The sequence below is a fragment of the Emericellopsis cladophorae genome (assembly GCF_022114955.1).
Source record: "Emericellopsis cladophorae strain MUM 19.33 chromosome Unknown NODE_8_length_656085_cov_119_647849, whole genome shotgun sequence".
Classification (NCBI taxonomy): Eukaryota; Fungi; Ascomycota; class Sordariomycetes; order Hypocreales; family Bionectriaceae; genus Emericellopsis; species Emericellopsis cladophorae.
In genome coordinates, this window is record NW_026250933.1 from 216,243 (window position 1) to 238,005 (window position 21,763).

The 21,763-nt window shown below is 54.8% G+C and overlaps 5 protein-coding genes across 5 annotated transcripts; 2 read left to right on the forward strand and 3 right to left on the reverse strand.

Annotated features, from left to right (window-relative positions):
* Positions 1 to 2: 2 nt before the first annotated feature.
* On the reverse strand, positions 3 to 11,271 carry J7T54_004334 (chromosome segregation protein; the record flags this gene model as incomplete). Its single annotated transcript, XM_051504240.1, has 8 exons — positions 3 to 573; positions 919 to 1,606; positions 1,799 to 6,127; positions 6,201 to 6,268; positions 6,574 to 6,596; positions 6,924 to 7,495; positions 7,546 to 11,008; positions 11,062 to 11,271. The coding sequence occupies 8 exons, from the start codon at positions 11,269 to 11,271 to the stop codon at positions 3 to 5; spliced, it is 9,924 nt and encodes a 3,307-aa protein (XP_051364163.1).
* A 64-nt stretch (positions 11,272 to 11,335) lies between these two features.
* J7T54_004335 (uncharacterized protein) lies at positions 11,336 to 14,027 on the forward strand (the record flags this gene model as incomplete). The annotated part of the gene is made up of 6 exons (XM_051504242.1): positions 11,336 to 11,349; positions 11,718 to 11,893; positions 12,071 to 12,309; positions 12,369 to 12,430; positions 12,966 to 13,524; positions 13,578 to 14,027. 6 exons carry the CDS (start codon positions 11,336 to 11,338, stop codon positions 14,025 to 14,027), a joined length of 1,500 nt encoding a protein of 499 aa, XP_051364164.1.
* A 1,632-nt stretch (positions 14,028 to 15,659) lies between these two features.
* Positions 15,660 to 17,555, reverse strand: J7T54_004336 (uncharacterized protein; the record flags this gene model as incomplete). The annotated part of the gene is made up of 1 exon (XM_051504243.1): positions 15,660 to 17,555. The coding sequence occupies one exon, from the start codon at positions 17,553 to 17,555 to the stop codon at positions 15,660 to 15,662; it is 1,896 nt and encodes a 631-aa protein (XP_051364165.1).
* A 703-nt stretch (positions 17,556 to 18,258) lies between these two features.
* On the forward strand, positions 18,259 to 19,887 carry J7T54_004337 (Folylpolyglutamate synthase-like protein; the record flags this gene model as incomplete). The annotated part of the gene is made up of 4 exons (XM_051504244.1): positions 18,259 to 18,285; positions 18,339 to 18,470; positions 18,527 to 19,425; positions 19,473 to 19,887. 4 exons carry the CDS (start codon positions 18,259 to 18,261, stop codon positions 19,885 to 19,887), a joined length of 1,473 nt encoding a protein of 490 aa, XP_051364166.1.
* A 16-nt stretch (positions 19,888 to 19,903) lies between these two features.
* Positions 19,904 to 21,622, reverse strand: J7T54_004338 (uncharacterized protein; the record flags this gene model as incomplete). Its single annotated transcript, XM_051504245.1, has 1 exon — positions 19,904 to 21,622. The coding sequence occupies one exon, from the start codon at positions 21,620 to 21,622 to the stop codon at positions 19,904 to 19,906; it is 1,719 nt and encodes a 572-aa protein (XP_051364167.1).
* Positions 21,623 to 21,763: the final 141 nt, after the last annotated feature.

The following is a 21,763-nucleotide window of genomic DNA, read 5'->3' on the forward strand; positions in this document are numbered from 1 at the left end:
ATTCAGTCTCTCCTTTGCTTCTTCTTCTTCTTCCTCGACTTCTTCTTTTTGGGTTGCTTCGGCGTCTCCATCTTGTCGGCGTCTTTAACCATGGCTCTCTTGCCTTTGGCATGGCCATCTTGCGTGCCAGGCTCATCTGCTGGTTCTTGTTGATCATCAGACTCTCCTAAAGTGCCAGTCCCCGGTGAGGAGGGTGTCTGGACCTCAAGATCACCGGCGGGCGTGGTGATTTGCTGGGGAGTGGTGGACGACGATGGCCCCGGAGTCGGTGTGGTAGGCGCATTGCCAGAGAGGCCCGTCGACTCGTGCTCATGCTGAATCGACCAACGCGGCCCAACGGGGGCTTTGCCATTGTTGTGAGGCTGCAGAGGGGTGCAGCTTGGTGTTTCATCTTGTTCGTCCTCTGCATCAACCTCCTCCATCATCTTTTGTACATCCTCCTTGGTATACTTCTTCTTAGCCATGGCGTTCATCTTTGCCGACTCAACCTCCCGATCGGACGGGGGCTTAACTCGACCTCGCCGATTAGGCGTGGCCATAGGGCGCTCCTCCACGGGCGCGGTGGCCGTTGGTCTTGAGGGACCCCCTGGTGACCGGGTCGATGTGGGTGTTTGTTGCGAGAGCAGGTGTGTTCCAGGCGATGACCCAACCAAAAGAGGTGCTAATGGCGAGGAGCTGTTGTTGTTGTTGTTGTTGTTATTACTGAAGGAGAAGCTTCCAATGGGGGAAGACGACGAAGGAGTGTTGGAGCCCGGCAGCCGCAGACCCTCGAAATTTAGCCGAGATAAGTCGGTATGCAGAGACGATGGGCGAGGTCTTTCCGGAGCTTGCTGTGTCTGTTGGAGTTGCTGTACATGCCCAGGGGCTCCGGTCGACCCAGAAGCTAGGGCAACTTGTGTTGTAGACATAGGCCCAGACCTTCTCGCTTGAAGCCTGCGGCGAGCGTTGATCTGTTCTTGCGTGTCCAAGGTCTCTGGCTCCTCCATCTCCTCGCGCCTGTCTGGTGGAATCTCGGGGGCAGTGGTGGGTTGAGCGTAGTAGCGAGTTCGGGGACCAGCTCCTGCGGCGGCTATGTTGTCTGCCATGGACTGTGGCTCGTCAGGCTCGTCATCGCCAGCGGTATCCCGCAAATTAAACCTAGCTTCCGCTGAAAGGTCATGATAAGGATCGGGACGTTGCGGCGTGGGTGTCGTTTCTCCCGCCCTCGCTTGAACACGAGCTTCCCGCCGTCGTCGGCGGTACACTGTATATTTTTCCCCGTGATCCTGCACGAAGACCTCCTCCACCAGCTCATCGAGGCTGCTTCCACTGGCGGAGCTGTTGTCGTCCTGATTCAGCCGGTTTTGGTCCTGTTCATTCTTAGAGTGATCGGAGTGATCATGGCCTTCCGGGTCCTCAACGGAGGTCGAAGCATCGTCTCGTTCACTCGATGAAAATGCATGTGGAGTGAATGAGTTCCTCAAAGGGCTCGGTCCGGTTGGAGCCCTCGACGCTGCCCGTGTCCTAATGGGCGATGGCGTGCTAGGGCCAGGCGCAGATGCTCCAGCAAACGGATCATAGAGTGGCGTTATGTTTGACCCAGCCGGAGGGGTAGCCTCCACTGGCGCTATGGGTCGAGGAACACGGTTAGGGGCGGTGGGGGATATATGCTCCCACGGTGGCACCGAACCATGCACTGCGGGTTGATGTCCGTAAGGATGAGCTGGATGTACAGGCGTGAATGGAATGTGCGAAGGCGAACTAAGAGCTTGGGGAACCTGCTCCGGCACATTTGGTCTGTGGAAAGGGGAAGGGATACCAACGGATGGTGGCAAAGCCGCGGTCCAATTGACCGGACCCTGCCATTGATCTTCATCAAAGTTTTGGAAGTGCTCGAGGGGTGTAGCCGAAGGCAGCATCTTCAGTATCGCGTCTTCATCTTGCTCACCTTCATCGTCAGTGGTGGTAAGCCAGCTGGGTGTCTCTCCCGAGAATGATGGTATGTTACCCGACCCAAAGACGTCGCCAAGGCCAAAGTCACCGGTCACGTCACCAGGATTGGCGTAGTCAAAGTCCGCCTGGAACTGGTCCGTGTACGAGATGTCGCTGTTGTCGTTTGTCTCGGAGAAATATGGGCGTGGTGGTGACAACTGAACATCTGGGCTTTCGTTGGCGTCTTGAGTTGTGTGATCCAAGAAAAACATATCGGGCTGCTCCTGAACGATCTCCATCTGCCCATCGTGCAATTGTCCAAAGCTCTCTGGACGTATGGCAGGGTCCAGGCCCTCTGGAAATGCAAGGGGTTCTGCAAACTGTCCTGCGGTCGGTTGGGGGAAGGCCAGTGGCTGATCAGAAAGCGCATATGGATCTTCGAATTGTCTTTGTGGAAGGGGAGTGTTGAACCACTCATCATATGCACTGTCCATCATCTCCTCGTCAGCTGTGTCGTTTGGGTAGTCGTCTTCAATGAGCCCAAACTGCCGACGGCGATTGTATTCGTCGAAGAAGCCTTGCCAGTCATTGCCAGACACTGACATCATGCCTTCTTTGATTGCGTCGTTGGACAACACCTGGATGTCGATCCCGTGGCTCCCAGCCTGCTGCATCCCGGGCATGGATGTGGAGGGCGTCGATGTCAAGGGCATCGGCGCGGACTGTGTCGCCATGAGTGGCACTGGTTCCGGGGAGTTCATACGTGCGTCTTCATCCTTATCAACATAATCGAAAGGCTGGCCAGCAGACTCAATATCGCCCATTTGGATGTCGAAATCGTAGAGATGACCAGAGCCTAGGAGGTCGGTCATCGACATATCTGCCTCCTCGGCGTCCGGCTGTTGCTGGCCTGTCTGCCACGTTGCTTCAACACCCTGCATTCCCGAGGCCTCAAATTGCATATTGCTGTCGTCCGGTTGAGCATTGATTAGCCCTGTTTGATCTGCTTCCTGAGCTTGTTGAATCTTTCTCTCCTCTTCAGCCCTCGAAGAATCTGCGATGGCGCGCTCTGCCTCAGCCCTCCTTTGAGCTTCTTCAACCTTTATGGCCTCGTCGGCCTTCATAGCCTTTTCAGCTTCCCTCTGTTCTTCGACCTTCTTCGTTTGCTCAGCCTTCTTTGCCTCTTCAGCCTCCTTGGACTCTTCAACCAGCCTGGCCTCTTCAACCTTCTTGCCTTCAGCTTTCCTCTGCTCTTCAGCTTTCCCCTCCTCTTCAGCTTTCCTCTCCTCTTCAGCTTTCCTCCCCTCCTCAGCTTCCGGAACATGTATCTGGTCCGCAGTTTCGAGATTGCTCTCCTCCTCCTCCTCCTGATGAGTAATCCCACTCCGCAATCCAGGCTCTGCTTCAGCCGCAGCTTTCTCAGATGCATCTTGACTGGCATCGGCTGATCGTGACTTTTCCGCAGGCTGTGCCTCAGTCTTGGGCGTCGAGGGTGGTCTTACGCCGCCAAGCTTCTCCCAGAGAGCAGACCTCCGGATTCTTGCCTTCTTCGCAATTCCCAGCTTTTTGGGCTTGCCCTTTGACTCTGCTGCCTTTGCCTCCGTCTTTCGGTTGATCAGTCGACGCATTCGATCACCAACCGCATCCGCTTGCCTAGAGCCGGGCCTGGCGCTTTCCGTTGCTTCTTCGGGACTCTTCGGGGAGGCTCCAGTGTCCTGAGTAGTGCTGCTCATAGCCTCCTGTTCCCCCAACATGCGGCCAGTATCCGTAACGGCATCAGGGCTTGCATCTGCCGTCTTGTTTTCTTCTTCTGATCCCGATACTGGCTTACCGGCCACCTCGGTCTTTTCATGCAGCGTCTCGGCCCTCGTTGCAGCGTCTCTGTCCTTAGTCTCCCAGTACGTCTTCCACCATTCCTCCGACCCTAGGACGCCTCCAATCATTGGGCGACCTGCTATCTCGTTGAGCTTGTCAAACATCTTAGCCCATTCCAGAATCGCCAGATCAGAAGTCGCAGGTGACAAATCTAGACGACGCCTAGTGATAGCGAACACATTATCACCGTCTTCCTGGTAAGCTGTCCCAGATTCCACGTTGCCAAATTCATTATGTGATTCGACATCTGTAGATCGCTCCAATTCGTGTCCGGCTTGGGTAGTCGAAGGGTGTATTTCGGGGCTGTGACCTACCGAAGCACGAGCGCCTTCTATTCTTTCCTGTTGATTGTTCGTATGATGATTGGCCGGAACAACGGGAGGTGTTGAAGATGGTGCTACTTCCCCAGACTTGGCAAAGCCCAGCTCAGGGGTGTCTGAAGGCTCGGGAGTAGCGCGGGCCTCAGAAAGTGGTGCAGCCTCAGAAACGGCTGCATCCTCGCACATCGTGTCACAAGCAATATCGGACTCTTCATCTGGAGATGCAGGCGTTTCTGTGATTGGGCGTCCATTGGCTTCCCAAAGAATGAAAGTCCGCTTGTCTTTCTTGCCGTCCCAGCCGCCATTTCTGCGAAACGCAGCGAGGCGCGTATTGAAGTCTTGTCCTGCTGGGGCAGTCTCGTCGGGGGATAGGTCCGCGGGTAGCAACTCGCATTCCGGGGACGGTGTCTTGGGTGGGCTTGATGGAGATACCAGGGGCTCTTCCCAAGTCACACTCGTGGGTCTTGCAGGAGGCCCATCATGTGAGACCTGCGAACCCCTTTGGGACTCTGAGGCGGCAAGGATGGAACTCGGTCGTTGTAACGTAGGTGCAGACACAGCTTGCGTAGGTGAACTTTGCCTGGTCGCGGCCCCTGAACCATGTGGGCCAGGTGAGCCATCCTCGTCGGTAAGTTCGTCATCACCAATACCATTGTTGTCATCCTCGCCTGTCGGAGCCTGATGTTTGAAGAACGATGGTTTCTGGTGGTGTATCGTGCTGTTTTTATCTCCCTCCTCTGACTCTGATTCGGGAACCTCTGGAGAGTGGATGAGGTTACTGCCCGCCTCCATTTGGTTCGAGTTAAGGGCACAGGCTGGTGATCTCAAGAAATCCCCAGCATCAACTGTCGCACCGTTCGTGGAACCTCGGTAGTTGAATCTCCCAGATCTTCCAAGGTCGCCGTAGCCGTAATCAGGTGTCAGGCTGTCTTCAGGAGCCTCCTGAGCAACCTCGCTGGTGGGCTGATTGCCCCAGCGCCTGAAGAATGGAACTTCGTCGTCGTCTGTGCCAGGGGCTTGGCTGTCACAATCCTCGACACATGGTGTAGGAGGGTAGCTTGGGTAAGTAGACATCAGTGGGCTCGTAGCATCACTTGGAGGATAGCTTGGCACTTCGTCCTCATTATCCTCATGCGGGACTGCTGGCTGCCACTTCTCCCACCAAGTCTCGAGGCAATGGCCCACGGGCGCGAAAGTCTTACTCAGGTAGATCAACCCCCCAGCTAGTAGTCGAAAGGCCTCCAACGGCATGCTCTTGCGCAAGTCCCCTACATAGTAGATGTGCTCGATGGCGTGGCGCGGAATCTCAAGGCCGGTGATCGCTCTCGCAAGGGGGTCGCAGAACAAGTACGAGTCGTAGAACACAAAGAACCGGCGGTAATACGAGAACAGGAACATGAGAAGCGAGGTGATGGCGATGCAGGATAGTGAGAGGACCATGACAGAGCACCAAACGTATATGAACACGGCCTCCCAGAAATAAATGTCTTTGCTCTTCAGGCTCTCCAGGAACTTGATGAAAGGCCACTTGATATCCATGCTGGACATAGTCTCCCACACGGGCTTGAGAAGGCCGATTGTGCTAGACAGCACCCATGCCATCCGCAATTTGGCCTCCAAAAGAGATTCGAGAAGATTGGCGAGACGTGCGCCGACGCGGAGGCTCTCCAGCGTGTCGTAAAGTAGACTGCCCAAGGACCTCTGCAAGTCATGGACAAGCATTGTCCCCTGTGTCTTGCTGTAGCCAACCTTGCGAAGGCTGTGAGCCAGGCATCGCTTGAGGTACTCCATGCATCCGGATATCGTCAAGAATTCTGCCAGCGTAGACTGGGTAGATTCCCACATCCGCCACGAAACTGCCTGGTAGTCGTACGAGATGACCTTGTGCCAGCCAAATTCAAGAGTGTAGTATGACCACATGATGGTCAGCGCAAGTGCGTCGAAGACTTTGTGCTGGAAGCTATCCAGGTCAGGTGGTTTTGGTGCGTATATCGCGTTCATCGTGAGGGTAGCGATCGTTGCTATTGTGTTAGATGCTGTGGTTAGTTACACCAAGGGAGGAGGACAATGTTAAGATTTTCAATGGCCGCGGACGGCGAATCAGTTCGTTACCGTACTCCGAATCAGAGTGAAAGGCAGCTGTGATGACGAGGAGTATGTCTCTGTGAGTACTGCGTGATGCACGTGTTTTGCGTAACAAACTTTGTCATGCGATGCGTACCATATGACACTCGTTTGCCTAACATGCTTGATGTGAATTAAGGCGCAACACAAGGGACATGCCTTATTTATCAATGGTCGCTCCATGACCATCGAGGCGTGTAGATGTCGACTGGCATTGCCATGAAGAGTGACACAAAGGCGGACAAAGACCGCGCACATAGAGCCGAAGAGCATCATGTCGGCCCATGTAGCGGAGAAAGCAAAGACTATGAGCTCAGCAAGGAGAGATCAAAGTTACGCTCACGCGTTGATGCGTTCGTGTTGTGACTGCGACTTGGTCAGAGCGATGTGTAGACTCAGGTGGCCTCGGCTCCTTTCTTTCATAACATGCAGCAGCAACGGCAAGGAAAACAAGGAGACCAACAAAGGCTGTTAATACTCAAACGCCACTTTGTGATTTCCGTTCACCAATCGCAGCGCTCAACATGCTGCTATTGCATGCTACATTGAACTCCAGTCGCCGCATCAGCCACTCCTATCATTAGTTCGTTACCAGTGTCATATGTTCGTTCGTCATTGTTTCTGCCCTCTCGCGATAAGCCTGTCGCGTAGCTCAATAATAATATCGCTCCAATCCTCTTCAAGTGCACCAACATATTCACCCAGCCGAGTGGTGAGGTACTCGTTGATTTTGTCTTCGTTGAAATGTTCGCCATAGACAACCTTGGCGGCGGGACGGATGTCGAAGTCGACTCGTTCCGAGCTGTCGCGACCGTGCAAGCTGAGCACAATCTCCACTCGAGTCTCTAGCGGCACCAAGAGGATTGACGTCTTCACCAGAAAGCTTGTGCCTGAGATTTTCTCCACTGTCGTGGGGAGGGTTGTGTTTATCCTCCGCAACTGCGAGCCAACGTATTGTGCTTTGTGCCATCCGGCGGCTACAAGTGACAGCACCTTGGCGAGACTTCTGCGATCTTGCTCCATAGCTCGGACCTGGTTCCGAATACAGTGCAGGACGGCTTCCTTTTCCGGTGTCTGGGCCACAGCGTTGTATTCTTTTTGATCGCCAATGTACCTTATCTCGAGACGCGAGTCAGGAGAGGCGGATTGCAGGGTCGCGGTGTCAAAATCCAACTGGACCTCGCCTTTGTAGGCCATAGAGAGATTCGTTCCTGTGATGCCCGTTACTGCCCAGCCGTGCTTTTGTGCGATCGCCTCCACCCGTTCTGGAAACTGTTAGCGATGGCGGAATGGCAGTGAACGCTGCAACACACACCTCTGAACGTGTCGATGTCTGCACTTGTCCAACCGCGGCAGGCTTCGCGGATCCTCTCCGACTGACTAATCTCTGCCAGACAGCTATCCTTCTTCTCGGATAGCAGTTGAACCTCGGCCTCCGATTCCTCGTATTCTTGACGGAGATCAGCAATCATCTTCCTCTTGCGAGCAATGTCCAGATCCAGCTCCGTCAGGTCTTCGCGTGTAGCTTCGAGAACGGCAGGATCAGACTCGGCCAGTTGCTGCGCTACCTCTTCGAGGTCGGCACTTTCTTCCGAGAGACGTTGGTGGCGCTTTTCAAGCTCAGGTAGCACTGACGCTATGAGATCGGTCTGCTTCTGCAAAAGCTGCGCGTCGCTCTCCATATCCTCCGAGATCTTGAACAGCCCCTGCCTCAGCCCATCCTGCACCATCATACGCCATTCGTACCACTTGGCTTTGCTGAGCAGTCGAGCGTGCGTCTTGACGTTTTTGAATTGGCTGTCCATCAGCGCCTTGACATCCGGGGTCGCTGTGACATATTCCCGGAACAAGGGAGGATTCTCATTGAAGGTATCGATTTCCACGTCCTTGACAATCCGTCGCCCCTTCGAGATATACTTCTTCAGCTCACGGCAGCAGTGCTGGTACAGTTCGAGTGTGGGAACGGTGCACGCGCCGGCTACCACATAGCGTTCAAGGGACGTGTCCTCCTCGCCACTAGCGGGGTGCCCGTTCTTGAAAGAGGCCGGGGCAGCAGTGTGGCGGCGTTTCGTCGTCGTCAATTCCATGAATCGGATCGAGGTCATATTGAGGAAGTCTTGAAGATGGATACGGCCTTCCTCGGCTGCCCTCGCTAATTGCGCCGCATCTTTCACTGGGGAGTGGTGGAAGTCGACCTCTCTTGTGGTAGGATCCTCCTCAGCTTCTTGGAAGCGTAGCTGGTGTCTCGGTATCTCGGACTGGCCGTTTTTTGCAGGAGATGACACAAGTGGTGTCGTCTCGGGTTGCTCCAGGTTCATCTGAGATGATCTCATCAGACCACCTGTTGTTTCGGTCCTCGACGGGGGATTCTGAAGGCGAACGTTCTTAACAGGGCTGCCTTGATGGCCTTTCAGCCTCTTGACGCCATCACGAGGTTCTGCCTCGCTGTCGTCGTCGTCATCCAGCTCGACTGGCCGCTTGCCCAACAGGCCATTTGCACTGCCCACGTGAAGGCTTTTACGACCCTTGAGAGGCATTCGCTTGGGACTGAGGCTGTCGATCATCCCTCGTAAGTTGAATGTTGAATCCTGCCCTGCTGTGTGGTCATCTTCCTTATGGAATTCTTCTTGCCGCTCACGGTCGACTTGTTCTGCCAAGTCCCGGGGGTCCTGAAATGTCACTGCTCTTGTCCGTGGAACGAAGTCCGTAGCAGCATTCCCTAGAGATTCCCTTCGGTCGAGGAGAACAGCGACCTTGGGTGACCCGAGACCGCTGCGATCGGCTCCAACCCCAGTTAGCGGTCTCTGAGGAGTCAATGTCACCTGAGACACCGGGGTTCCTGCAACAGCATTGCTAACTATCGAGGATCGCCTGCGAGGTCTTTCGGTTGGTGATGGGGTAAGAACTTCAGCAGTAGGCTGCCGGGAAACTTTCTCTGGAGATACCGACTTGGACTTGGACCTAGTCGCAGATCGTGTGATGCGTTGCTGCTGTACGGGGACGTGTTTCCTCGGTGAAGTCGATTGTGAGCGTGATCGCGAGCGTGGCGTCGCTGACTTCTCCGGCGATGGCGTCCTTGAGCTAGGAGCGGCTGCCGCTACTTCTACAGCAGTAGGCGGTCGAATACTACGACGAAGGCCTTGCCCAGCAAACGCCCATTGTCCAGGATCTGCGTTCTCGTCGTTCTCGTCTTGGCGCAGTGGTGACCTTGAGCGGCTCGCCGGCGCCTGTGACACAACAGCCCGGATAGCCTTGCCCGGACTATTAGGTGTATCGGCTTCCTCTACCATGATCTTCCGACCCAAATCGCGCATGGGAGATCCACCATTGGTAGACCCTATGATACCTCCAATAGCTGTTGTGACATCCATTCCCACGGTGGACTCCCCATCATTGTTCTCTGGCCTATCGCTCTCTATGACGATACGCCCGAATCCGGTGGTCATATCCATTGTCGCGTCTGCAACAGCTCCAGTATTGGTGGCTGTAGGACGTTTGTTCTTGCCCAGCACGCCGCCCAATATCGTTGTGAGTTCCATTGACATATCTTCATGGCCTTCGTGATCTGTCTCGTAGTCGTCATGCTGTGCGGAACGGATACCACCAATCGCTGTGGTGAGTTCCATGGTGGCTTCTTCCACGGGCTGCTCCTCGTCCTCTGCCTCTGGCACGTCGTCTACCGGCTGAACTCGATTCTGTCCGAGAATGCCACCGATCACCTTAGTCACGTCCATGGACATGTCCTCGTCCATCTCAGTCTCTTCTTCCTCCACAGGCATTGGCTTCAAGACACCTCCAATAGCTGATGTCATATCCATCTCCATGCCTAGCGATGCTTGGGTATCGCCATCACGTGCGTCTGCAAAATCTGTCTCATCAGGAGTCGCGCGGTCAGATCCGCTGGCAGCCGCAGTTGCAGTAGGCAGTGCGCTTGATTTCTTGATCCACCCAAAAGACGGGATCACTTCCTCGTCGTCGTCTTCCTCATAGTCGTGGTTATTTTGCCCGTATGCCGTTGGATATTCTGTCAGGTCCTGCATGCCAGCACGATGAGCAGCTTGTCGAAGAACTTCGTCGAGAGTCGATGACTCTGCTTCATCTTCTGAGTCGAGAGATTGGTCTGAACGATCTGACGCGTTGGTGGTACCGGTCACTTCCTCTGTGACCATAGTCATCATGGTCCCATCGTCGGCAGAGTCGCTGTTCGAATCCACTTCCTCCTCCTCATCGGATGCGATCTCCTCAACCACATCAGCCGGTTCAGAGTCAGAACTGTACAAGGTCGTCGCTGTATCGTCGGCTCTGTCGTGAAATTGTGGCAGCCCCGAGCTCCGCCGACGTCGTGTTTGCTGACTTTCCCCGTGGGCCTCCAATGTTCCAGCTTGTTCCACTGCGGGTTGTTCATCGGATTCCGCTGCTGCTGCGGCCTTAGCGGAGGCGCGTCTGGATGCCTCTGAAGATGCTGTGGTGTCTTGAAAGTCCGGTATGCTGAAGGTATGCAGTGTGGCTTCGGCAGCAAACGATACACGGCGATTCGCCAGTGACTTTCTGCGTGCGTCGCGACGTTGACGCTCGTCTCGCTCTCGCGCAGCTGCCTGTTGCTCCTCCTCTGTACGCAGGGCTATTTTTGATCTACTAGAGTCGTCGTTCGCCGACGATAATGAACTGCTCCTGGCTGGCGCATCGGGAAGAAGCTTCTTCTTGAGTAAGGGTATCTCTGGGAGTGCCGTGATGGTGGGTTTCAATATCGACCGCGGCTTGAGGGGCGCAGCTAGAGACTTGTGGTATGTTAGTTACGTTCTAATACGAGCAAGTATTACGACAAACATACCGCGCGTCTGTTACCACTGGCCTGTTGCAAAGCATCTAGCCCGCCAGGGCCCATGCTCTTGCTCCTTGACTTGCGATTTGTTGCGCTGGCACTGCCCAAGTCTATTGTCGCATTCTCCTTGTCGAGGCTTTTCCGGCCGAATGTAGATGTTCCAATGGACTTCCTAGCGCGCCGCACCGGCGGCATTGTCGCGTCTTTCGTGGGAGCCATGGTCGCTGGTTGCGGTCGTTTTGTCGTGAAAGTGCATAGGTCGGCCGAATCGACGAGGGTCAGGATGATTGCGGGCGCGTTCGTTAAAGATAGACCGCGTCTGTTTACTTTCCCTTTTCGTCGTAGTGGCCTCGCGGTACGTACCCCTCGGGGCAACCAGCTGAGTCATCCCCCGCGGCAGCTAACAAAGATCACGTGAGTATGCTCCACCCTCCCCAGGCAGCCAATCCAATTTTTGTGAGCCCTAAGGTGGGAAAGTGCACGCAAATTTTGGTGCGGTGACTGCCCTACTTTCGCAAAACATACCTCTCGACCTCAACCTACGTCTCGCCAACTCCACCCAACACGCCCAATTCTTGCCAGGCAGCAAATCATCCAAGATGTCAGTCCACGCGCATACCGATCGAGCTCCGAGAGCATGGAAATGCTGACGTTTTTCTCTCCAGGGCGACCGAGTTGACCGTCCAGTCCGAGCGCGCTTTCCAGAAGCAGCCTCACATCTTCCAGAACACCAAGACCAAGGCCAAGAGCACCCGACCGGGCAAGGGCGGACGCAGATGGTACAAGGATGTTGGTCTGGGTTTCCGTACCCCCAAGACCGCCATTGAGGGCAGCTACATCGGTACGTTCGATCAGCGACAGCAACTTATGGAAACTTTTTGAGCAAAGGGCTTCGAGAGCACCAAGAGGGGGGGAACAGTACGGAAGGGGAGGAATCACAGGGCTCGGCGAACGAATGACTTTTCGAGATGCTGTCGAACAAGCGGGACGAGCGACGTGCTGACATTTTCTCCTCCAGACAAGAAGTGCCCCTTCACCGGTCTCGTGTCCATCCGCGGCCGTATCCTGACCGGCACCGTTGTCTCCACTAAGATGCACCGTACCGCCATCATCCGCCGCGAGTACCTCCACTTCATCCCCAAGTACTCCCGTTACGAGAAGCGCCACAAGAACCTCGCCGTCCACGTGTCTCCCGCTTTCCGTATCGAGGAGGGTGACCAGGTCACTGTTGGCCAGTGCCGTCCTCTCTCCAAGACCGTGCGTGATCCCCTCAGAGCGAGTGTCCATGCCAGCGGATATGCTAACCCTGATGTCAGGTCCGTTTCAACGTCCTGCGCGTGCTGCCCCGAACTGGCAAGGCGGTCAAGAAGTTCAGCAAGTTCTAAATCATGGGGCTTTCTTGTGGCATTTTAGGCGTGATACATCAGGGGGGAACAATCGGAACGTTTTTCCCACTGGCGGGCTGGGCACCGGAAGCTGCTTTTCATTGATTGTGGTATATGCAATCGCGAATAAAAGGATTCATGACAGCTACGACGGCGTTCAATGCGACCAAAATTCGAGCAAGGTGCTCTTTCTACGGATGTGTGTACGGGCTTTGTGACGTCAAGCTTGGGAAGGATGGTGCGGTCGACGTGTGGTTGTGACCGTGATCATGATGTACGCCACGGCTCTACTGCGCGATGCGTCAAGCAGGAGACCTGACCTGTAGCGAGTCTAGTGAGCTATCGTGAATATCCATGCCAAATGCCTCAAACAAACCAACTCACTTGTACATTAATACTGGATGACGATGCAGTTCAATTGTTTATCTTTATATTGGGCTAGGCCGTGGAGGGGGCGGCATTCCGCCCGCCGGACCCCTACCTCGCGGCAACGCGGAATTCTTCGATTTCTAATTCCAAGAATGACAGTAGCTCCGGACCCATCCTCACCACCTACAATTTCTACACTCCCACTGACAACATGGGATGGTGGCCATCGATATTAGGAGGCTCCTCCTCGGCCGACCCGGTTTCAAACCTCGATCCCAAACTCCGCGAGTTTCTTGAGAAGGAGTCGCCCGTCAGGTATCAACAAACGCCAGCACAGGGACAATCCTCGTCGCACCCAGTACAACATCCCACAGTCTCGAAAGCCGTTGCCGAAGCGCAAACAAAGGGAGACTTCGACGCAAAGTCAAAGGTCCCCGCCGAATCCCTCTACCAAGATGGACGATATGCGCACTTGTGGAAGGGGTACAGGCCGCAAGCAGAGGTCGAGGCGGACGCCATGACCGACCACGACAGATTGATCAGCGTCTTAGACGGGTACACGCAGAGGAAGGAGCAGATTTCTAAAATCGCCATGGAGAACTGCGCCGAGGCGCAAGAGGCGTGGATCAATTGCATGAAGCATGGCGCCTGGTCAGATCAAGCACAGCTCTGTCGGCACCAGGTCAGGGCGTTTGAGAAATGCTATCAGACACAATCAGTGGGTTTCCGTACAACTATGCTTGTTTTTCGCGGCAGAACTGACTCTCGTAGCGATTTCTACGAGCACTAGGCTACGGCGCGGTCGCGGACCGTCCGGCTGCCGTCGACGAAGACATCCAGATGCACGCCGACGCCCTCTACCAGCGCGTTCTCGCCCACGAAGCAGCAGTCAACAAGGCCCGCGAGGACGGCACACCAGTTCCCGTCTTCGACCCAGTCATCCCGCGACTTGCGACACGACCAACAGGACCGCGCGTCCAGCCGTCTGAAGAGGTGAAGAAGCAATGGGACGAGAAACTGCAGGAGCTGCCCGAGGCGGAGCGTGCGGCGGAGGAGGCCGCGCTCCGGGCGGATTTGCAGGCCAAGTCTGATGTGGCGAGGAACATGAAAGACTTTTACGAATCCAGAAAGAAGCAGAAGCAGGAGGAGCGCCAGGAGAAGGACGTTGTGGAAGGGAAGACCGTTGCCGAGCAGCTTTGGTCCAAGTTCACGGGGCGGTAACGGAGCGACGCACCATGCGTGGGCAGGAAAAGGTGTATTATACGTTGTATATCACTGTACAATGCTTATTTGAGACGGTCTTGGTCAACATGCATAAACATACAGGTGATTCGCTCACACGGAGCAGGACAATGCTCCCATAACGGAATCATTGGCAAAGGGGTAAGTCTGATGGTCTATACCCTGCCGTGAATGCCATTTGAATTAACAGCAAGCCTCCTGGCAAGCGCAAAGTCCACAGCAAACCTCACAACCAGCCTCCTCACCACCACGCATCGTCATATCGGGTTGAGGCTCGGCTTTCTGATCCGGAGTCAGTCCAGGACACGTCAAGGTCAGTAGAGGGCACGACATACTGGCTGCTCAGAGACAATGTCAGTGTTGACATCGGTCATGGGCGCTTGTTGCTCTGGCTCGTTTGTTTGGGCAGGCATGGCGTGACGTGGGTAGAGTGGTGACTAGGGAATGATTCGGGTGGAATCACGGTACACACGTGTTGAGAACATCCTTATTTATGGCTACGTCTTCATTGTCATGAGTGAGGCCTCACGAGCTTTGGTGGCTTGGGCCTCGCCGCCTCATACGCATTGCGTGAAGAGCCGTTCTAACCGACCCCTGGCAGCCGATGTGCCGGTCCGCGGCATCGTGCGCTGTCTCCTCACGGCCCATACGCCCGTATTACTCCAGAGTCTAGTGTGCCTCGCATGGATATGCGTGCTATGTGGATGAAGGCAGATGGCATGGCAAGCTGGCCGCGTAACGCACCAACATGTCGGGTGCCGAACGCCCGAGCAGCCCTGCGCGTGGGTGAGGGTGAGGGTCAGGACGATAATACGTAGGCGGCAGGGCATGTGAAGGGTGAAACGAAACCACCAAAGCCATTGATCGGGGCAAGGTGCCAGAGAGCCCTTCTTTGTCAATCTTGGAGCCGCTAGTAATGGCGAAGCAGATGAGGGAGCTGCAACCCATCAATTGTCAGATTGCAAGCGGTCCGTCGGTGTATTTACTACGAGCCAGTACACAGTACCTAGGCTATATAGCATGCGTATCCGTGCATGGAAGAGCTTGGGTAGCGAGACAAAATGGGGAAACTGCGAATGAAAAGAAATGTTGATCTTGGATTAGATTCTCTCTTTCCTTGAAGCTTTGTTCAAGCTACGCAGTACCTCGTGAGTACTACGTACGTAGAAGATCCATCTCCATGGCTTGTGCGTAGGAAGAGTAGCAATGCCACGTCTCCAAGTGCCGGTCCGCGTGGCTGGCATTTTGTAGTCCCATCAAAACAACGCTAGTGATGTGGGTCCGGACATTTTGATCACGTTTGTGCTATCAGTGCATTAACAGATATACACGTTTGCACAGCACACATCGGATAGCGCGGCGATATCCCCTTGGACGAAGTCTCAAAGATGAGCGAGCTCCCGACTCCGAGAAGTGCCTTGATAAATGTCAAGATGTTGCAAACTTGCAATAAGCGGTTCGCTCGGGAAGTTAAGAACGCAGTAGCTTGTCCCTTAAAAATAGGGGGCACGGGCTTGGCAAAGCTTCTTTCCCTTACTCAATTAAGACTCAAGTCAAAATTCGGTAACGTATATTCGATTTCTTGCCGACAACCATCATATCTAGCTATTATCAATGCTTGGACAATCTGGCGGCCTTGAAGCGACTGAGCCGCGGCGGTCCGCCTTCAGTCTCGTCAAGGGGTTGAAGAGGGTTCTCATCCTCTTTCAAAAATCCTCCCTCGCGGTTGATGAACTTGCGGCGCAGTCGCTGATGCTCATTGGCGAGCTCTTGCTGGTCATCATACGTCTCGAATTCGACATCATCCACCGGTCGAACTGCGTCGTGCTCAACCAGCGTATCAGCAAGCGTGGTACCCTGAGGTCCTGTCGGAGCCGTCGGTCGGTCTTCGCCGAAGAAGCGCGCCGGGACGTCCATGGGACCCTTGGGCAACCCGCCCGCTTGAGGCGCAGTGTCCCTGGCTTTCTTGAACTTGGATGCCTTCCGTGCTGGCTTCGGCTCTTCCGCTCGAGTGTTGCTTGTGCGTTCCACGACAATGTCGCTGACTGGCTCGACTACCGGCGCACGTTCCAAGACATCAGACGTGACGGCCGGGGACGCGGCAGCTGGAGGGCTATCAGGTGCAATGTCGAGACTCGTGGCAAAGCGAACTCCCTTCTTGGCAGAGTCGTCGCTCGGGCGTTTTCCCTTGAGTGCTGGTTTCGCTGGTGGCGGCTGTGACACAGACGCTGGTGGTGAAGACTCGGTCTTGACGACGATACGACCCAGGCGCTCATCCTCGCCACCAGGATCGTCGCTGTCATCTTCCTTGTCCTCCTTGTCGAGATTTTTTGTAAAGCCTGACTTGATGCCGAGCTTGCGCTCCAGTTCCAGCATACGTTCGCGGTACTTGTCTGTGACGACCCGACCGGTGTAGCGGCCGTACTTGTCTTCATCCTCCTCATCCTCATCAAAGCCCTCATCGCTGTAGTCCCAATCCTCATCTTCGTCGGACGCTTCCTCGATATCGAGCTCCGCGACTACCGCCCCGACCTCGCCCATGCCCCCCATACTATACTCAAGCATCTGTCTTCGCAGCTCTGCCTCTTCGGGGTCTTCGTCCTCGGGTATCATGGGCGCTTGCTGAGTGAAGTCTTCTTGCTCTTCTTTCGCAGACTTCATGATGGACCCGACCCGTATGGCGTTCCGCGAGATGGGTGGCAAGTCCTCGTCGGCCGCGGGTTTCGTGTCTTCGGCGAAAGACACTCCTTTCCTTGCAGGCTTCTCCGGGTGCTGGTTTGCCACGGCCTTCGAATCCTTTGCCGCTGGACGTTTGAAATGAGGCCGAATGGAAAGTGTCTGTTCTTGTGCTGAAGGCAGCTTCGTGACAGGAGTAGCATCCTCCGTCGTGTCAGGTTTTGAGTGTGGTGATGAGGTAGCTTTTTCCTTGGGCTGTTTTGTATCACCATCCACAGTCACCTCGTCGTTGACCTCTGGAAAATCCTTAATCCCAGCTTTCTTCAGGGCTTCGCGAACCTGCGGCAGCGTCTCGCCGGGGCGACTCAGTTTATAAGACAGCACATTACCATTGTCGTCGAGTTCCTCCATAATCTCCGTGATAGGCTGGCCCTCTTCGTCCCGCATGTCGGGCTGGCTGATGACCTGAGCGGCTGCATGTTTGTTCTCGGCAATCTCTAGTTGCTTGGTCAAGCTCTCAATGTTTTTGGTAACATAGTCTATTCGCCGATCCAGCACATTGACAATCTGCTCCTTTGATCTCGACGATTTCGGGCCGAAAATCTCAGCCAGGTTCTTTTGCGAAATCGCCTCCCCCTCGAAACTCGACTGGATTTGGGCCAGCGCTGCAGGCTCGTCGTCCTCTACGGCCTCGACCTCTTCCTTGAGTGACTCGTACTCGCTGTCGAGACTCTGCCAGAACTGGAGTGAGTCCTTGACTTCCTTGATTGTTTGCTCTAAGCGTTGCCGATGCCTCTCCAGGTCGATGAGGCTATCTTTGGCGGCTTCCATTGTGCGATCTGCGCGAGGAGACCCTGGTTGTTGATGTAGAGGGCGCTATCAAAATTTCTAGGTTGGGCCTGTGTGAGGTCACTGCGCGCCGGTCGAAGTCCGGGTAGCGCAAGGGCACCACAAAAGATGAAGATGCAGATAGTGCGTGCGTGGGTACCCGGAATCTGCGGCCTTGACCACGCATCTTGACCTTCTAGGAGATTGGCCACAGTGTTGCATAAGATGAGATACAAGTTGCAACGACTTGGGTCTGCCCAGTGCTCTTGAGGCTCAGTCAACTTCGCCGTGGACTTACTCACGCTGAACTGCCGCTACAGCTCATGTTCAACTACATGTACCTTGTGTTCTGGTCAATGCACTTCAAGCGAGAGATCTAAGCTACCCTACACCCGGCACTCTGTACAGAACGGAACGCAATGTCGGACAGGCAATCATCGTTCCAATATATATGAACTTTTCCATAATGTCGTCACTTTTTCCTAGGACACACAGGCGTCAGTACTGAGTATGTGAAAGTGAGTCATTGTGTCATCTCTGTGACGTGAGTGATCGCAATTGGTCTTCCAATCGTCACGGATTCCCACGTTACTACTTGTAACGTTAGCATCTCACCTCTCCCGAGCGGAAAGTCATGCGCCATGCGTTGCTTGCAGGTTTTCGACAATTCCCCCAATCAATAGGCCTATTTGCACAATTCAGAGCAATGTCGACCGCAGGGCGGACCTACAATGTAAGCTTGACGCTGTGTGTTGCTGCTCCAGCATGCTCTGACCGTCGACACAGGACGCCATTGACGCGCTCAACACCCTTCAGACGCCGCACGACATTATTGAGCAGCGTCGGAAGGCGGGAATCCGGCCAGATGCCTCTTCCATCAAGGAGATGAAGGTCTATTTGGACCGCATTGGCTATAAAGTACGGCCATTCCCCTGGCATTGACTCTGCCCATGGCATGTGCTAAACTCGCGCAGCTCTCGGATCTGACCCGACTCAATATCGTCCATGTGGCCGGCACAAAGGGCAAAGGCAGCACATGTGCATTTGTCGACGCCATACTGGGCGAACATCGCCGCATGCATGGCTCACCACGAAAGACGGGGCTTTTCATTTCACCTCATCTCATCGCAGTTCGGGAGCGCATCCGGATCAATTCCGAGCCCATCTCGGAGGAGCTATTCGCCAAGTACTTCTTCGACGTGTGGGATCGTCTTGAGAAGTCCCCCGGAGCCGTAGATGAGGCAGTTCCACAGGGGTCTAAGCCTATTTATGCACGGTACCTGACGCTGATGAGCTGGCATGTGTTCCTGCAAGAAGGTATCGATGTTGCTGTGTACGAGACAGGCATCGGCGGCGAGTTTGACGCAACGAATATCGTCGAGAATCCAGTGGCATCTGGGATTACGAGCCTAGGCATCGATCATGTTTTCGCGCTGGGTGATACCGTGGACAAGATTGCGTGGCACAAGGCTGGAATCATGAAGCATGGCTCGCCGGCGTTCACGATCCATCAGAGCGAAGACGCAGCAGTTGTGCTCACTAACCGGGCGCTTGAGAAGAGCGTCGACCTCAAGGTTTTGAAAGTTGATCCTCGACTCCAGGGCGTCAGAGTCCGACCAGATGCTCTGTTTCAAAAGAAGAATGCGACCCTCGGCATCGCCCTGGCCGAGACGGTACTTCGCAAGCTTGGCAGTAGCGACGTCGACGGCACGTCTTTAGCAAAGACCTTTATCGACGGACTTGAGGGCGTCATCTTCCGAGGCCGGTGTGAGGTCAAGGAGGAGGAGAGGGTCATATGGCACGTCGATGGTGCTCATACGGCAGACAGTCTCAAGGTGGCAGCGAAATGGTTCACAGAGGAGGTGGATGGACGGTAAGTTTATTTCTGTGTGCTTACACTTCCCATCTGACATCTTCTAGTACGGGCCCTCGCGCTTTGATCTTCAACCAGCAGGGACGCACAGAGGCTGTCGACTTTCTAGAGTCGATTCACAGCGCAGCAAAGCGCGAGGGCAAACCAACCTTTGACCTGGTCCTTTTCTGCACCAATGTCACGTATATCAAGACGGGCTACAAGCGTGACTTTGTGAATCACCAGGCTGATGCTCGCGAGGTGCACGACATGGTCGTCCAGCATCGCTTTGAGGAGAAATGGACGGCTATGGAGCCCACAGCGAAGGTACGGGTCGTGCCAACCATTGAAGAGGCGATCGAGCAGGTTCGAGCGCAGGGGTCAGGTTTGGATCAAAATGTCAAGGTAGACGCCTTGGTCACGGGAAGTCTGCACCTCGTTGGAGGCGCTTTGGGTATGTTGGAACAAGCAGATGCCCTATAGTGATAACAACAGGACATCACTCCGTCTCATCCCCTGCCCCTCTTTGCAGCGTCTTGAGAACGGCGCCGACGAGATACATGCTGCCTGTGACAACGACCTTTGCCTCCGAGTGTCCAGCCGCTATCTCCTTGGCTTGCGCGACTGCGTCGTTGACGTTATCAAATACCGTGACTTGTGGCTTTGCCGATATGAGATTTACCCCAGCAGGGCTCCGCACCCAACGTGACAGTTCCTCTTGAACAGCTAGGTCTCTAGTCCCCTGCTCTAGCTCATCACTGGTCTGCACCAGGAGTTCGTTTCGGGAAAAGATGAAGCATGGAGACTTGGAAGTCCACCATGAAGGTTCATCAGTATAGCTTTCCACTGACTGGACGAGGTGCTTCAGGAGCTTTACGGCATCCCGTTCTTGTTGATTGAAAACGACAATCAGCTTGTCGTTTCCGAAGACGTTTGCGGCTAACCAACTTGCCACATTCGCGATGCTATCCTGTGTGTGCGCGCCATCCAGGTACCACGTCTTCCCGTCCACTTGGAGAACCTCGCCTCGGCCGAGGACATGCATCTTTTCCAAAACTTGCGGCAAGTCTTCGCTGCCTTGATTGGAGTATTCGCTGATACTCTTTGTCGACAGCCCCTGATACTGAGCAATGACAGCCATGTCCGCCAGCATGTGGTTCTTCACAGCTATCACGTCGTCTGGCGACTGCTCGCATACCCTATCCAAGACCTCCTTGGGAACCAGATACAGATTTGCACCTTTATCTTTAGCCCTTTGCACCAGCACATTCTTGACGGACTCGGCCATGTCACCAGCATAGGCAATGGCTGGCCTGCCCTGCTTGAAGATACCTGATTTGTGCCATGCAATGCTCTCCACTGTGTTCCCCAGCATAGCTGTGTGATCAAGCTCCAGATGTGTGATGAGCGCCGTGGCCACCGCCGCGGGCGGCAAGATATTCGTGGCGTCGTATTCGCCGCCGATACCGCATTCCATGACGACAACATCGACCTTCTCCTTGATGAAAATGTGCCACGCCAGCAGCGTCATGAAGCGGAAGAAAAAAGGCCTGGCCGATCGCTCCGAGAGGCCTTCTCTCTGAGCAGCTTCCCCAAGGCGGTCCCATAGTTCGAAGAATGCTTCTGTGAACAATTGTTTCGACACTGGGCTCCCGCCCAGGGCGATCCGCTCTCTGACAGTCACAAGGTGTGGGCTTGTATAGGTTCCTACACGCTTGCCCTGCGCGCTGTTGATCAGAAGTCTGGTCGCGTATGCACACACGGTCCCCTTCCCTTTCGTGCCAGCAACGTGGATATGCTGCATCTGAGATAGTTGGTCTGTAGTATAGCCTGCGCGCTGAAGCCAGGTGACCATTTCGGGGATAGCCGCCTCATTGGCGGCCTTGGAATCCTTGCCATCGAAGGCTTTGGTGATGTCACGATTCTGGGTGAGGCTGTCGAGTCGCTCTAGGGCATCTGAATATGTCCTACCCTTCGCCTCGCGGGTTCCGCCGGACCAATGCCTCACTGCCTCCTTGGAGCCAGTGGCTTGTCTTGATTTATTTCCCGTCGGATGTTTCTTCTCAGAATCTGTCCGTCGAAAGTGCTGGCTGCTATGTAGCGGTTTCCTGGCTGCCTCGCGACTCAAGGCTGCGCACCTGAGGTTTTGGCAGCTGTGACTGGATGAGACAATGCGGCGCGCCAAAACGCGTGACGATGTCAAACTGCGTGAGGGCATTGTGCGCGATGCACTCAAGCACCGGGAAAGAGGAGCGAGTGGTGCTTCCAACGTGCAGCCCAGGAGTGCAATGCTCAGCCTGAGATACATGTAGGTGATCAGTCGAGGTGGTAGTTGTCTTCATGACTGGCTGCGCATTCT